General features: G+C 56.3%; 1 protein-coding gene and 1 long non-coding RNA gene across 2 annotated transcripts; one reads left to right on the forward strand and one right to left on the reverse strand.

Annotated features, from left to right (window-relative positions):
* Window positions 1–5,587: 5,587 nt before the first annotated feature.
* LOC308044815 lies at window positions 5,588–7,046 on the forward strand. Its single transcript, XR_013922661.1, has 3 exons — window positions 5,588–5,642; window positions 6,686–6,922; window positions 7,030–7,046. It is a non-coding gene; the product is annotated as an uncharacterized lncRNA (long non-coding RNA).
* ST3GAL2 (ST3 beta-galactoside alpha-2,3-sialyltransferase 2) lies at window positions 5,637–10,921 on the reverse strand. Its single transcript, XM_080351689.1, has 7 exons — window positions 8,689–10,921; window positions 8,183–8,608; window positions 7,879–8,072; window positions 7,249–7,428; window positions 7,009–7,054; window positions 6,733–6,852; window positions 5,637–6,308 (listed from the first exon to the last, which is right to left on the reverse strand). Exons 2-7 carry the CDS (start codon window positions 8,513–8,515, stop codon window positions 6,135–6,137), a joined length of 1,047 nt encoding a protein of 348 aa, XP_080207815.1. The 5' UTR covers window positions 8,516–8,608; window positions 8,689–10,921; the 3' UTR covers window positions 5,637–6,134.
* Between the last annotated feature and the right edge of the window lie 5,721 nt (window positions 10,922–16,642).

Genomic DNA, 16,642 nt, shown 5'->3' on the forward strand with positions numbered 1-16,642 from the left:
CCTATCCCTGTGCCAGGGTTTTCCCACTCCCCTCAGCACTTCTCTCATCTCCTTCCTCAGGCAGCTGAGCACATCACTTCCTTCTGTCCATCAGAGAGTGAAGCACAGCGAAATAAAACCAAGGCAAGAGGATGGCAGAATGGCTGAGCTGAGGTGGAAGAAGAGACCACTTAAGCCCAGCCTTGGAGAGATTATCAGCCGTGATTCCCAGCTCAGGAAGCATCTTCCTCTGCAGAATTAGTGCTGGACAGGCGCTGGGTGACTACAATGGCTCTGGACAGAATCGGGACGGCGTTATCGAGGAAGCAAGAGTAGTGCTGGCACTTGTTTTCCAACGTACGTTTCCCTCTGTCATTTTGGGAGAGGTGGGGAGCGTGAGCACCAGTTTACTCAGAACATTTGTCTCTCTCTGGCAAGTCGCATCTAAATGTAAAGGTACAGCATTGACATCGCTAACCTTGTCCTTCCAGCACACTTTAACCAAAATGGTTACATTTTGGGATAAATCTATAAAAACAAGATCGTTTCCATGCTTGGGTAGGAGGGGGCAAGCTGCTTGCAAGGGCAGAACTTGTTTTAATTTCAAACAGAACACTTGGCTGCTGATTATGTCCAGCAAAAACATTCACAACCTCGAGATTTGTCTTCCCAAATTATTTCATTATCGTACTTCATCAGGCTAATTTCAACCCTCTTCAGGATGCTTTTTTATTTTAAACTACCTTTTCTTTAACTGATTGTTTGGGGTTTTATTTTTAAAGAGCACCTTCAGTCAGAGAACAGGACTTGGGGAAGGAGAGATTAATGTCATCAGATGACTTCAGCTGTCTCTAAAAGCATTGGAAAATTTTCTTTGCACTTTAAACTTTCCTTAAGCATTATGATTGTAGTGTGCTCATAGCCCTCGGCAAGAGTAGTCTGTGCATTTGATAGAGGAAAAGAAAAAACTTTAAATATTTGTAAATGCCTTAAAGCATTAAAGTGAGGTGTTTGGGCCCTGCTTGTGCCTGCCACTTGATTTTTCTTCCTGGAAAGCTGTGTGCTGAGCGTTCAGAGCAGACACAAATGTCAGCAGTTACTTTTGAGCAAGTCCTGGGGAGGGTGGAAGCTGCTTTTGCAGTTTGCTGCTGATCTGAGGCTGGAATTTGTATTGAACTAAACTAAATGAGCTGGGAGCCCTCGTGCCTGTGCAGCTGCCTGTGTTGATGCCTTCCCTTTTTTTTTCCCCCCAGAAATGGATTTATTCCCTGTATCACTCATGCTATAACGGATTTTCTTCTTTCTTTAAAGAAAGAAGCCTGGGCTGGTGTAGAATTCTCTGCAAGTGTCCTGTTGCATTACAGGAAACAAAATTCTCTGCTTGAACGCCTTCCTTGCTGTACCAGCTGCATTTGCAGGCAGGAGTCGGGAGAAGCAGGAGCGGAGGGATGTTCTGCTGCCCGAGACGTTTGTTGAGATGGCTCTGAGACTTCTCGTCTCCCATTTGTCTCAAAGCTCTGCCGGGTTCCTGATGTCAGGCTGACTGCTGGGATCCAGCACAAAACAAAGCGTTGCTTTGCAGAGATGACGTGCCACGCTGACTTACTTTGTTCAGAGATATCACCTGTTTGGAACGAGGTAGTGCCATAAAGAGGAGTGCTAAATTACAATGAAAGAGGCACCAGAGGAAGGTGTTCACATTAATGTTTATCGATTTGTCAATGCTGGTAACAGCCGATCTTCCCACACAGATGCTTGACACCTGCTACAAGCAGAGCAGATACTTGGGAGCCATCAGCCATCCCAAGTGGGGCGTGATCCGTTCTTTGCCTATGGAGAAAAGTCACTGTCACCTTTGGCCATGGCACTGCTGAGATTTCTTCCACTCTACAAAGAACTTTCCCTGCTTTTCCCATAGTGGAACAGGTTTCACTTACGCCTTTCTTCCAGTGTAACTGGAGGCACAGGAATGTCCCTGAAGTCCTCGATGGGTTCTCCTGTGCCTCATGGTCAGGCTTGCACCAGGGCACATCTGTGCTGCTGGAGAAGCAACCCAGGCCACGCATGAGGTAAGCAGCACCTGTGGGTGCGAGGGCGGGTGTTTCCAGCTCTCCCGCCAGGTGATGTTTCCTGCATCTTCAGGAAGAGTTGGGGAAAACCCTCCTTGGCCCAGATCAGCTCCTTGCTGCTGCTCCTAAGCCGACTTACTTGCTTTCCGTTGCTTTCTGCTCTGGTTCTGCAGCTTCCGCCACGGCTGGTGTGACAGGAGACCTGAGCTCTGTGGGAGAATCTGTCCCGATTCTTGGACAGGTACTTGGTGCAGGTCTCCTGAGCAGAGACTGCCATCTTCTGAACTTCTGAACCAGTATGCCCCATCCCCACCATCGCTTCTGGTTATCAAGTGCACCAGTTTCATTGTCCAATGCCCCTTCATGCTTTTAATCAGTCTCCCAAGAACAGATTTTAAAGGGCTAGGACTTCTGAAGTGTGCTACTGCTGAAATTTCAAGAACAACTGAAGTTTGAACCTGTGAAAGCATTTTTCTAGTGCCTTACACTTGTGAATGTTGCACGATGGATGTAGCTGAGGTGGAACAGAGCAAGGAGCAACTTCAGTAGCTTGGTTCCCCAGCCACTAGAGCCATCTCCATCTCCCCTCGCGGAGTCATGGCAAACAGACACCAACAGATCATCTCTGGCAGTGCAGGGATGATGCTTTTTAAATCCCTTTGAGCTCTGGGCTTGTAGAAATGTTGAACTGTAAAACCTTGCAGCGGGTTGCCTGCCTCTGAGAGGAGCGGTGCTCTCACCTCTGCCAGTTTTGGATTCCAAGGGGTTTAGGAGAGACAAAGCTGCTCTGACCATGGTGGAGGACATGGACAGTTGTTCCCAAGCGCACAAGTCAGGGTGAGTTTGCTGCTCTCCACTGAGGCCATGTTGTTATGTACGCTGTATTTATATCAGGCTTTATTTCATTTCATATTTGGGTTGGCTTAAATGTTACTAGGTTTGTATATTAATAAAGAGGTGTTTTAACTACTCCCGGATTTGGCGATTTGTTATGCGAGACCCGTGTGTGTCTTTCAGGATCCAACCCCCTGGTCACCTGGATGGATCCCACAGGGACACTCGGCCTCTTGCAGAGTCCAGCCTTTGGCGCTGGGAACTGGAGCCAGTTCTGGCGCACCTGGGTCACCCTGGGAAACGCCGCTTCCCCTGCCTGCACCTGCGCCCACCTTCAAAATCACATCCTAGGAGTTCGTCTATGTCCTTCTCTGTGCCTGTGTGGGACTGGAGCCTCTATTTTAGGCTCCGAGGATGGTCAGGAAGGGTGTACCAGAGACAGGGGCATCGGGCACCCAGAGGTGAGCTCAGCTCCTGCTCTGGGGAACAGGTGTTAATTGCAGCCGGTGGCTGATGTCCAGCCCAGTGGGAGAGGGAGAAGATCCTTCCAGCCCCACCAAAACTCCCACTCCTTTTCTGTCCTTTCCCGACCCCACTGACACCTGGGCTTGTGTGCAGGCGAAGGCACAGCAGGCAGGACTACTGAAAGGAAAGCACAGAGCGGTACCGATGCATGGTTTTTATTGACTTTTTTAGAAAAAAAAAAATAGTTTTAAGACAGTTGTGTGCAGAAGTACCCATGTACACAGAGGCTACGGGCAAAGCCACCCGCCTGCTGCTAGCCCTGGGTCAGAGCACTGGCCTGTCCCGGCAGGGCGGGAGGCGATGGGTGCTCCATCAGGCACCGCGTGATGAAGACTTCTGCCAGGTGGGCAAGGATGGGCACCTCCTGCCTGCCTGTCCCCTGCCCGCAGCCTCTGCCTACATCTCCTCTATGTACAGTACAGTGGTGCTCGGCAGCCCCGCCGGGCGTGCAGTGTGCTCCTAGCGCCGGCAGCCGCTCTGCCAGAGAAACAAGTGGTTGCGAGTCCTAGCGGGACAGCTTAAATAAAAAATAATAATAATAATTAAAAAAAAAAAAGGGGGGGAGTTAGGGAAAGGAAGGTAGCCAAAAAAATACTGTCAGGGCAGCAAGGAGCCGTGAGCGTGCTCTTTGCCAGATGCTGGCACAGTGCTGCCGGCGGGTTTGGTGCCTGGCATCTCCACTTGCCCTGTGATTGTCTGGCCTGGCCCCACTCAGCTGGGACAAGAGCTGGTCCAGCCTTGTCACACTGGATTTGACCTCCCTGGGCACCGGCGTGGTGGCCTGGATGTGTCCATGTCTCCCCCAGCCGCACATCCCAGTTAAGATCCAGCCCGGAGCTATTTGGGAAGCAGGTACAGCTGCCGGATAAATCGGCCAACCCCCCACCACCGGAGCGGCACAGCCTGGCGTAGCCGACAGGAGATGGTCAAGGCACTCGTAGTTGCTCGTGGTTTTGTGTTTTTAATTTTTCTTCCCCTAAAAAACAACCCAGGAAGGTGGAGACGGGGGGCTCACTGTAACCTGTCTCCATGTCCCGGGGTTGGGAGCGGGGTTCAGGCTGGCTGTGGTGGCTGCAGGTTGTGGGCAGGCTGCTTGTGTCGGGGGGGTTGCTGCTTCTACCAAAACCCACCACAAAAAAAGATTAATTTCCCCAGCTCAGGGTATGCTCAGTGCCTGCTCCAGGTGACCCAAACCCTTGATGATTGCAGAGAGAAATCTCAAAAAGAAGAAAACTCTGAAAAACAACCAAACCGAAGCAGAGAAACAGGTAACAGGCTGCTACAGAAAAGCCAGATACAAAAGGGTAAAAAAAACAACCTCCAAGCCCAAAAAAACCCTATGGTGATTGTTCCTCAAATACCTATTGCAACCAGGCAGGGCAGGCAGGGCTCTCCCCGGCCCCGCAGCCCCTGCCCCAGGAGCCACGGGGCTTGTGCCCCGGGCACCCATCGCTGTGCCAGGCACCCAACGCCATCACCGGCTGCGCAGGCAGAGGGTCCCTCTCCAGGGGACCTTTCCTGTGATTGCCTTTTTCTTGAGCTTTCCAGAATCTTCTAAAGAAAACTACCCCACCCACCTGATTGACCCAAAGAGAGTGGGTTTAGTTACACCTCTGGTGAGGCAGTTTCCTTCTGCCTGTCCCCGTCCTGTGCCCCAGGGCAGCCTGTCCAGCCCAAAAAGCCACAGGGACCCTGAGGGCACCAGCTGCACCAAACTGGTGTAAACCAAGCCCCACCCTCACAAACGGAGCAAAGACTTTGGGATTTCAGCTTCTCACCAGAGCTGTCTCTTCATAGCAACACAAAAAAGCACGGTTCATTCACCCACTAAAGCTATCTCTAATCTGTTTTTTTTTCCCAGCCTGAAAGCAAAAGGAAATCTCAGCTCCTTCCCTCTGGTGGGGCAGGACCCACAGCTGCATCCCGCATCCCTGGAGCATCCTCCGAGGGAGCCCAGACGGAGGAACCAGGCTGCCACTCCTGCGGGTTTCTTAGCTGCCTTTTGCCTGGTCACTCCCGAAATCCATCCTACCCTTCCTCAATCCAAGGGGAGCGGGGATGCCTGGCCCCGAAGCCAGGGTTCTCTCCATCCCCCAGCCCACTGCAGAGCATCAGCCGGCGATGGTTGGATTCCCACCAGCTCCTCCTGATGGGTCCATGTGCTCACAACCACGCTGGGACCTGCCTGTGCGCCAGGAGCCTTCCCCAGGGAAGTGATGGCAGCGGCTGCCCCAGGTGGGTAAAAAAACTATCAAAAGAAAGGAAGAAAGAAGCAGCGGGTTCCACTGGCAAGGCTGCTCGGCTGCCACGTCTCCCTCGGCCTGGACACAATGCTTGGGTGCTCCCCAAAGTCAACCGGCTTCAGAGGGTGGGGGGGTTTGTCTTGTTCTAAAAAGAGCAGCATTTGGTTTGACTGTAAAGAGATGCAAAGCGGACGCCCCCGCCGCTCGGTCCATCGCTGATTGTGTTTACAAATCCTTTCTCAGCTGAGTTTCTTAATAATAATAATAATAATAATAATAAAAAAAAAAAAAAGCCAACAGTCTCCTTTAGCTCTGAACCTGATTGGCTGCTGGAGGCACCAAATATTGCTGAGGGCGGCTCCATGGGTGGCGCGGGGCTGTGCTGCCCACCCGGCGCCCATCGCCTGAGGCTGCCGGGGGGATCCTCTGCCCCCGTGGGCAGACGGGACCAGCCAGGTCTGGGGAGCCAGAGGAGCCGCATCCCTCAGTTCCCCCGGTAAACCTCGATCTTGCTGGTTTTGGCCAGCATGTCGATGATGTGTGCCTCGAAGTCAGCGTCATGCACCCCTGTCTTCCTGAACTCCCCGGCGTAGCGGTTGTTCTCCCAGTAGTGGTGCCAGTTGCCCCGGCTGTCGGCGCCGAACCCGAAGACGTTCACCTGCGATGGGGAGGAAGGAGGGTGAGCCAGCCCTGACCCCCTGCCGGGCCTGGCAGCCCCTTGGCCAAGCACCCGCTTGGAACCTGCGAGGTTCAGGATCCCAGTAAAGCCACCTCCCAAGGAACAAGCAATAAGACGAGAGGAAATGGCCTCAAGTTGCACCAGGGGAGGTTTAGATTGGATATTGGGAAAAATTTATTGGTGGATTGGAACAGGCTGCCCAGGGAAGTGGTGGAGTCACCATCCCTGGAGGTGTTTAAAAGATGCATAGATGAGGTTCTTAGGGACATGGGTTAGTGCCAGTGTTGGGTTAGCGGTCAGATTCAATTATCTTGAGGGTCTCTTCCAACCAAAATTATTGTATAATTCTGTGCCAGTCAGGAACCTGTGGCCCGGAGGAGGACCCCAAGGAGCCATCACCCACCTCGTCGCAGACATGGAGGGCGAAGAAGAGCACCAGCATGCCGGTGGAGGGGTAGCGCCCGTGGTGCTCCGTCCAGCGGTCGTGGATGTACTTGAAGAAGGCAGGATTGTAGATCTGCACCTGGGAGGATGAACTGGGGTTAGCACCACATCCTCTTCAGCAACAGCACCAGGGGAAGGAGCACCAAGAGGTGGGGTGACCCCTGGGGAAGATGGGGTGAGAGGGGCTGTGGCCAAACGGGCACTCACTGCAGTGGTTGAGATGACACCTGCTTACCTTTTCTTTGTCCACCCGCAGAAAAGGCTTCACAGGTGCGTATGTGCTGGGGAAAAAGCAGAGAGGCAGGTAAGCTCCCCGGGATTCCGTGCCCCAACCCCAGCCTGAACTGCCAAGGGACCGGTGCTGTGGGATGCTCCGGGAGATAGGAACCAGCGGATCCCCACCGCTCCCAGGGCAGCTGGTCCTGCGGCAGGTGAGCAGCCGGCCCGGTGCTGCCAGTGCCCGCCAGGTACTTACAACCTGATCTGGCCGGTGGAGAGGGCACTGGCGATCCAGAGCAGGTCCAGGGTTTTGAAGGGCACCAGCACGAAGCTGACGTTGGCAGGCAGGTTCTTGGCACTCTCAGGGTACATGAAGTGGTGTGTGGTCCGACCGCCCACGTCACCCTCAAAACCCACCGTGGGGGCCTGGTTCATCCTGGGGAGAGAGCGGGGAAGGTGACACCCCCCTCCCAGCCATCTTGTCCCTTGCAGGTGACACAGGTGTCCTCCAGGAGCTGTTGAATGCTGCCAAGGAGCCGTTTCCCAGCCTGCTGATGCTCAGGGTGCTGGGATAAACTGAGGACCCCCTCGACTAGCCAGCCCAGGGTGATGGCACGGCAGGACCCACTCCCACCCCTCCCAACACCCAGCAGGACCCACGATGGGCTCTTTGACCGAGCTACTGGACCTGGGCTGTGGCGTATGGCAAAGGGACAACCCACTTGGTGTCTTCTGACCCACAGCAGACCCAGAGAGACGCTGCTGTGGTGCACAGCAGGAGCTCAGCACCCACTGGCGCTGCCAGCATTGCCCCATGCCTCTGCACTGCTCGTGGGGCTGAGCAGGCAGGCAGTGTCTCCCCTGCACAGTGCTCCCTTGCCCTCACCGCATGACAAAGTCGTGCCCATCGATCTCCGGCCCGTAACCGGAGCCGCGCAGGTTGCCCGAGTTGCCAACCACGGCGCAGCGGCGGCAGCGGCGCGGGTCGCGGGAGCGGTAGGGATCCTCCCCCGGCACGATCTGGAAGAGCTTGCTCAGGACCTCGTGGGTGTTGTGGGACTTGAACTGGGGCTGCAGCATCTGCCGGAGGGAGAAAGTGGTGGTGGCAGCATCAGCCAGCAGCCCCTTCCTCGCTCATGGAGGAGAAAACTGCGTCCCCACGCTGCTAGAGGATCCGTCCTTTCACTCACCATCCACCACCTCTGGACGTCAGGTGGCAGGTCCATGTTCTCCTTGGTCCACACCGGGGACACGGCACCATCGTAGCGCCCGTCAAACCATTCGGCAGCCCCAGCCTCCTCGGCCGGGCAGCGGTGGCAGGCGCAGCCTCGGGGGTACGGCCCCCCCTTGCTGAGCCGCTGCAGCCCAGCGTAGCCGGGTACCAGCTTCACCCGGTGGATGCCACCCAGCCCGCCAGGGTCCAGGTAGGCGATGCTGTGGTGGGAGTAGGTGAAGAGGAGGGACATGACGAAGACGAGCAGGAAGGCGGTCGAGAGGAAGCAGAAGCGCAACGAGCACTTCATGGTCGGCGGGCGGCTGAGCCGGGGAGGGCACCTGCTCCGGCATAGGGCTGGGATGTAGGGCGCGGGATGGCGTCAGCCGGCCAGTGAGGCTTCCTGAGGGACCGAGAGCTTTAAATCACCACGGTGGCGGCGGAGAGGGGGGTGTGGAGTCCCCCCCCATGTCGGGCTCCTACCTGCCGGGCTGCAGCTTTCCATCCGCGTGGTCCGGCCGTGGCGAGGGCCCCCGATGGCTCCACGTGCTGGGCAGAGAGCAGCCACCACTGGAGTCCGGCACGGCTTGGCACACCGGCCTCAGCCGCGGCGCTGCGCCTCAGTGGCTCCTCCAGGTCCTGGCTGGCTCTCGGCTGCGATGGTTCTCATCGTCCCCGGGCTTTAGCTGATCCGCTGGCACGCTGCCCTCAGCCGCTGGCTCCTGATGACACCAACCTGGAGTGGGAAGGAGGGGTATGGCGGTTTCAGGGATGGCAACACACGTGGCAGAGCAGGGGGGCTGCCCTGAGCAGGAGGAGGGTGCTGGGGGACCGAGGAGTTTGTTTGTTCCCAATTGAGCTTTTAAAAAATGTCACCCAGCCCACCCTCAGTTGTGGGGCTGCAGGGGACGAGTTGTCCCCAAAGGGGACAAGCAGGCGCAGGGTGCAAAGGGAGCTGAGATGCCGGTATCGCCCGTCACCAGCGGTGCCAGGGGAGCTCCCGGCAGCTCCCAGGCTGTGCCCTCCCTCTCTCTGCCAGACAAAGGCTCAGCCATGAACTCGCCTCTGGAGCTGAACAAGCGGCTCCTTTCTGCCGCTCAATCCTCCTTCTCTATCAAGCCACAAGCAGCCCCTCCAAAACGCTCTTCACCGGCTGCCGCTGCCGCCACGACAGCCGGGAAACAGCCGTTTCGCAGCCCGACGGGTGCCCCGGTGCCGGCGGCTGTCCCCTCCCCGCGTGGCCGCGTCCCTCGGGGAAGGTCACCCGCTCGCTCGTGATCCCGGCGGGTAAAAATAGCCGAGGCAGAGGTGCCGGCGCCTGCGCCTGGGGAGGGACGGGGAGAGCAACTGAGCCCCCTAAGCTGAAGGGACAAAGCCGGACCCCACTCCTCGGTGAAAAAAAAAAAGGCTGAAAATCCCCTTTTAACACAGTTTCTGAGCTGGGACAGGATCCACCACCCCAGCGGGACGGAGATGTGACCCACCGGGGCTTTTCAGGGAGGGGGATGCTGGGGTAAGAACCCTCCCAAGGCCAAACCCAGCTCAGCCCTGGCACCAATTAGGCCAGCAGTGCTAATTAAGAGCTGGCAGGCACTGGGGATGCCTCTTTCCTACAGAAACCACCCTCCAGAAGCTACCAGCTTTTTTACTGGGGATGGAGGCTGCGGAACCCCCCAAAAAGCTTCTTGCCAGGATGGGGGAAGACCTGAGTATGGACCAAAAAATCCCCCCCCAGCCTATCACGCTGCAGGCACAGATGACTCCTGCACCAGTCATTAACCCGCTGTCAAATATTTGTCCAAGTGGTGAGAGACTTGAAAGGAAAGAGACAGAAAATGGATGCACATCCCAGGCACGAGCACTGTCCCCAGTCCTTTTCCCGACTCGGGGAGGTTTTAATATGCCTACATGTCACATGAACAACCGGCGAGTGACTGCGACGAGTTTCTTGGGTTGCTGCCAGCGGAAAAAGCAGGGGCGGTTGTTAAAGGGAGGGTTTTCATCGAAGGGAATTTGGGAAAAAGCCAGTAAAAAGCTATAAACCCGCTCTCCGGATGCACAATGCTGGAAGGTTTTGGAGGTAAAAGGTGATTTTGGGCTCTTTTGAGCTGTGACGTGGTGAAGATGCCGGGCGGGATGGGCTGAGCCCCCTTCCCCTGCTCCCGCCGCTCTCTGTCCCACAGGGCTTTTTAAAGGCTAAAGGAAATCGGCTATCACGTGCCTGCGGTATTTTAGTTCCCGGTGAAAGGGGGAAAAATCCTTTTCCGGCTCGTTGCCACATCGCAGCCTTGCCGGCGTCTGGCGCGCGCTTTGCCTGACCCCGTCCCGGGGCCTCCCGGAGCTGCCCTCCACCGCAGCCGGGGAAACCATCCTCCAGCCCCGGTGCTACAGCATCCTCAAAGACCAGCGGCTCGTTGGAGTCATCACTTCCCCAGCAGGGGCTGGAGGCTGTTTCCATCTGCACTGCCCCCCACAGACCCAACATCCAGAACATCCCAGCATCAACTGTTCCCTCCCTGCCCGCTCCCGAAGTCAAACCAAACCTGCCTCTGCCAAAGCAAACCCCACTGGCCATTGCAAGGGCTCTTTGCACCAGGTTTTGATGTTTCCCTTTTAAAATAACAGAGGATTCCAGGATTTTTCCGTGGTGAGAGAGCCTAGTAACTCAGCAATACCATTAAAGTTCATCCCCTGGTCTCCTTAATCACCTCCTGAAGACCACATGCTCATCAAACATGAGTTTCTCTTTGATTGCAAGAGCTAACGAAGCGAGGCTATTAAAAGGTCCTGGTAAATCACTCTGCTGCTTTTACAGTTGGATGACTTTTCCAATCATATAATCTTTCATTTCAGGATGTATAATCTTTAATTTGGGGATGAATGCTGGAGTGACAGACTCAGGGCCTGGTGAATGCCTTCCCCTTCTCCATCCATTGTAACACCATGGAGTGCATCCCCACTCAGCTCTTTTAGTTCTTGTTGGCTTTGCTCATTTCTAAGATCTCCTGAGGCTGCTGGCACTGATTTCCTTGCTGGACAATGACAGTCACTGGAGCAGCACCCAGACTCTGCAGCTGAAGGAGTGGGAAACGCACAGGGACCCCTTATCCCAGACCAGCATCCCTCTTGTGTCATGCGTGGAAAAAAAGAGATATAGGGGTTTTTTTGACAGGGAAGCGGGGGGGTGTGAGCCTTCTCCCACCTCCTTCAGCCCCAGGCAGAAAGAAACCCCAAGTGGTGATCTGTCCTTGTTTCAGGCCTGGCTTCAGCGAGCAGGATTACTACAAAAAATCATAAAACTGCTGAAATTTGCCTTTTCTCTGTGGCCCGAGTGGCTGCCCAGGGTTGCAGCCCCCCCAGTGCTGCTTTAGCCGTGGAGCTCGTCCCCGCCGGGGCCGTCAGCTCGCGTTAGCGCGCTGCAAATGGGGGACGGCGAGCGGGAACCTGCCCGGGGCAGCACGGGAGGGGACGATTCTCCCTTCCTTCTGCATCACTTGGCTCCCAAAGCCAAACCAAGGCCCGATGAGAAAAGCATGGTTAATTAAAATGGGCTTTTCCTGCACCACCCCATCCAGAGGGATCAGATTTTCCCCTAGGAGCAGAGAGCGAACCTAGGATAAGGACATTTCTCCTGCCATTCAGCAATGTCGTGAAGGATTGATGGGCACCAGGTATTAACAGGAGAAGCCAATTCATGGGTTAAGCCATCACCACAGCCCGAAGGCAGTGAGGACCTGGTAACTTATTCTTCATCCTTTTAATTAATCATACTCTTATCAGCCAGCTCAATCAGCTAATGGAGCCGAGTTAATTGGGTTTCCCATGCTTTAAACCCTTCTCGCACCCCCAGCTGGCAACGGCAGCGTTTCCTCGTGCCCAGCATCCCAAGGGGTTATTTTGGGCTCATCCCTCAGTGCTGGGATGGGGCCAGGAAAGAGCACAGGAGGCCAAATCCCCAGTGCAGAGCTGGGATGGAGCCAGCCACTCCCGAGGCAGTTTCCTATGGGATTTGGGGGCACAGAGGAGGTCCCAGCAGTGGGAAAGCTCAGGAAGGGATGCTCCCACCCTTTGCTGGTGGATGGAGCTTGCAGGCATGGGTCCAGCAGCATCCCAAACCCTTTGGCTTGACCACAGCACAGTGGGGACCCTTTGGGCACGTGCTCCAGCCCCAACACACTGCACTGCCCCACGGGGCGACGCTGGATCACAGTATCACAGTATGTTTGGGATTGGAAGGGACCTCAAAAGATCATCCAGTCCAATCTCCCTGCTGGAGCAGGAACGCCCAGGTGAGGTCGCACAGGAACATGCCCAGGCGGGTCTTGATGTGGGGGACTTTGGATGCAGAGCCCATCTGGCCATCCTCCCCCCTCCAAAAACACCCACTGGCAGAAGCAGCCAGTCGCCCCTGCAGCTCACATGCATGGACTCACTGGGACAGGTGAGCCACATGCACCACCAGCCCACACGGCTGATGCCCCGTCCCCAGGAAGGGATACTGCTCGGCCGTGTGCCAGCACCGCTTCCCTCGCCTACACCAGACCCTGCAGCCCTTCCTGCCTAGGCTGCTGGGGGTACAAGGGGACCCCCAGCCCCTGTGCCTGTGCTGCAGGGGGGTTGATAAGCCCAAGGCCACACTCACTGCGTGGCCTTGTTACTCCTGGCTCCCTGCACCGGGACAGGCACGGAGGGGAAGGGGACTCGCTGCTCAGCCTGATGGAGAAGAGAGACTCTGCCCCTCAACCCCAAGTTCCTGCAGAGCCCATCAGAGCCATGGGGCAGACCCAGCCATGCTGCCCTGCACCCCCCGGCACCAGCCCCAGAGCCCCCAGTTTGCACCAACTGCCCTAGCTGCTGGGTACCACCGAGCCACCAGGTCAGGTACCACCAGGTCAGATACTACTGAGCCACCTGATCACAAAACCCCAGGTAAAGTGCCACTGAACCACCAGGTCAGGTACCAGCAGGTCAGGTACTGCTGAGTCAGATACCACCGAGTGATTGGGTTGGGTACCACCACGTCAGGTACCACCACATCAGGTACCAGCAGATCAGGCACCACCAGGCTGGCTCCCACCAGGCTCAGGGCTCGCTAGCAGGCAGGATGCTGGCCAGCCCACGGCAGAGCCCAGTTCTCAGCACCTCCCTGCTGCCTCCTCCTGTTCCCATCCTCCCCACAGCTCCCCAGACTCTGTAGGTGCCCAGCTGCTGGATATCTTGTCGTCCCATGGCTGTGGGCTGGGGTCAGCAGGGTCTGCACCCCCAAATCAGTCTCCCCACATCCTCAGCCACCTGTAAGGAGATGGCCACGCTGCAGGCAGGCATGCTCCCCAGCAAGGACAGGGCTCCTCACTCACTCTGTGTCACCAGCACTCAGGGAGCCATCGGCAGCACCCTGAGCCCCCCCATCAGCTGCTGCAGCTCCCCCTCCACCACCACAGCTTGTTTTACCAGCCCGCACTCATTAGGCACACACTCAATGCCTCACTGGGAAAATATGTGCAGGATGAGCGGACGCTGCACCAGAGAGGCACCGCTGCCACTGGCCATGGCCTTTTGCCCAGGAAGGTGAGCAGGGGTGCGGGGGCTCCCTGTTCCTCGCTGTCCCGTGCCCTGGGGCTCAGCAGCACCGAGGATGGGAGGTGGTGGAAACCAAAAAGCTTTCAAGGGCTGTTTGATGGGTGCTGTGACCCAAAGCCCCGCTCTGCCTCTTGGGACACAGCCTGAGCAGAGAACTGAAAACTCAAGAGAACTGAAGCCCAGTAAAACTGCCCAGGGTTTGCTCCAATTGTAGGTGGTGCTGAGAGGCTACAGAACTCATTAAGAAAATTGTACCTACAAGATTTGATTGCAGGGATGTTACGAAAGGCTCCCCCGGCTGAAGGCCATCGGTCCCAGTATAGCCCAGTTACTGCCAGGGACTCCCATTAAATGTAAAATTAGAGCAGCTCCTCTGGCAGAGGAACCCAACTTCTCAGCTCTGCTAGCTGGGGCTCTGCTCAGACACTTAGGGAGAAGGGGGAGCACTTACATTTTCCTAATTAGCCCAATTACCGCTGAAAATCAAAAGTCCCTTGCTGGGGACATGGTGGCATCCAGAGCAAAGTGACTGCACCTTGCTCTGGTTTCCGAAGAGTGACTGTTGTGGGAGTTATTTTAGAACCCCAGCACTGAGCTATTCATCCAGTAAGAAAAAAAATAAAGACCCATATATGACACATGCATAAATATATATATATATGTATATATTTATAATTTATATATATTCACCATTCATTCCTGTGCATTTTTGGGGGTGTCTTTGGGAACTTTGCTGAGGAGCTGGGGTCCAAATCTCCTGCAGTCTCCGTAAAAGCTTTTGGGAGATGCTGATGGCAAAGACAGACGTGGAGCCAAGAGATCGTCCAGAGCCCGACTTGGAGCCCAGCATAGCACAGAAAGGAGGTTCCCAGCCTCTCCCACCACATCCCAAGCCCTCGGGGATTTGTGGGCTCTGATAAATCACAGCTTGTTGAGAAGCACCCAAGTCAGCCAAGCTGCTGGAGAACAATTAGCAATTTGCACTCTTGCAAAAATCAAATGCAGCGGGAGGAGACGAAAGCCGTTAAGCTGCTGGGTCCTTGGTGTGGGCCAAGCTGGGTGGCATCGGGCATGCTGAGAGCTGGTGGGGAAATCATCGTGCTCTTGCTGATGCTGGCGCCTTGTGCTGAAAAGTGCCAGTTTGGAGCTTGTTTGGGCACGAGAATCCAAGCCTGAGTCAGTTTCCTTGTGTGGCCGCTGAGGCTCTCCCAGCCTGCTCTCCCTCTCCGCCTGCTCTCCCTCTCCGCCTGCTCTCCCTGCCTGCCTGCTCTCCCTCTCTCCCTGCTCTCCCAGCCTGCTCTCCCAGCCTGCTCTCCCTGCCTGCCTGCTCTCCCTCCCAGCCTGCTCTCCCAGCCTGCTCTCCCTGCCTGCCTGCTCTCCCTGCCTGCGCTCCCTCCCTGCCTGCTCTCCCTGCCTACTCTCCCTGCTTGCGCTCCCTGCCTGCGCTCTCTGCCTCCAGTGCCGGCGAGGCGTGGGCGGGCGAGCGGATCGCGTCTTTGCCATTGCTGAGAACCGCCATGAGCTCCTCGGAGGAGAGGGAAATGCTTTTGACAGGCAGCCGCTGCACACAACCGGCAGCAGGGCTGCTGCTTGTTGCCAGATGGGGACAGACAGACAGACAGACAGACGAGCAACGTGCATGGTGGGAGGGGCTGGCAGCCAAGGTAGTGCCTCCCCACCCCAAGATTCACTGCTGTGGATGCAACATCTGGCTCTGATGAAAGGGGAAGAAAAATGAAAACCAAGCCCAAAGCACTGAGCAACTTTCCGTCCCCACTCGCTGCCTTGGCTGGAACGTGGTTGGTGCTGCTGCTCAGGATGGTGCTGATATGGGGGAGCCCCACAGCCCCTGGCATCCCCAGATAACAGGGGACAAAACCACCTCTACCAGCTTGGAGGCCACCCGTTTTCCTGCTGGGAAGCTCAGCAAGTTTTGTGGGGTTGATGTTATTTGGTTTTGTCCAGCTGGGTTTTTTGCAGCACGAAGGCCATGGCCCTTCCTCTGGTCTGAGCTCACTCGCTGCCCTAGCACCATCTTCCCCCTGCAAAATCCTCTTGTCAGGTAGGATGGGGAGCCCTTGGTTCAGGGGAATATTTGAGAGCTTTGCAATAAGCATTCTGGCTCTGCAGTTAGAGCCTGAGCAAAACCTCACCTGACTCTGTGCCTCCAAGCCCCCTGCGTGCATGGGGACCCCTTGCACCACCAGCCCCTGAAAACCAGGCACTGGTACCAACCCCATTCCAGCAGCCTCAGCCAGGGAAACACCTCACAACACCAGGACAGGCACACACACACAGGCAGGTCAGATGCTGATCGGATCCCATGACAACACCCATGCTGGCACTCCATAGGCATAGGTGCAGGTAACAGACATTCCCCTGCTTCATGACAGTTTCCTACCCTGTCCCCAGGGATGCTTGTGCTGTGTTTGTGAAATCCTGGCTGCCACTACCCAAGCGAGGGACGCCGTGTGTCACACAGCCACGTGTCACACTGCTGCTGAGGGACCTTACACACACACACAGGGACTGGTTGGCACTGAGGACACCCACAGCAAGCTCTGCTGTCCTGGACCCCTTTGTGGCCACCCTAGCACCTCCCTGGGGTCTGGGCCCCATGGCACCACCCCGGGGCACACAGCTGGAGGGGGGCAGCTCCCCCAGGCTGCAGGGAGCCACACCAGGTCCAGCCCCAACACTCCTACCAGGGGCAAGCGTCCTCCCCAGGGTGAGCGCATCCTCTTTGAGGAGCATCCTGGGGCTGCACCCCACGGCTGTGGCCAGTGCATCCTCATCCTCGCTGGGACCAGCACCGCAGGGCCTGGGCAAGCCCCCCGGCCAGCGCATCCTGCCGGAA

This window comes from Nesoenas mayeri (genome assembly GCF_963082525.1).
Source record: "Nesoenas mayeri genome assembly, chromosome: 12".
Lineage (NCBI taxonomy): Eukaryota > Metazoa > Chordata > Aves > Columbiformes > Columbidae > Nesoenas > Nesoenas mayeri.

Coding starts and splice junctions, on each gene's coding strand:
- ST3GAL2 (XM_080351689.1), bottom strand. CDS start 8,515: ATGAAGTGCTCGTTGCGCTTCTGCTTCCTCTCGACCGCCTTCCTGCTC. Junction 7,429..7,878: donor GGGCACGACTTTGTCATGCG/GTGAGGGCAAGG, acceptor CTCTCTCCCCAG/GATGAACCAGGCCCCCACGG. Junction 6,309..6,732: donor CCCTCCATGTCTGCGACGAG/GTGGGTGATGGC, acceptor TCCCCATCGCAG/GTGAACGTCTTCGGGTTCGG.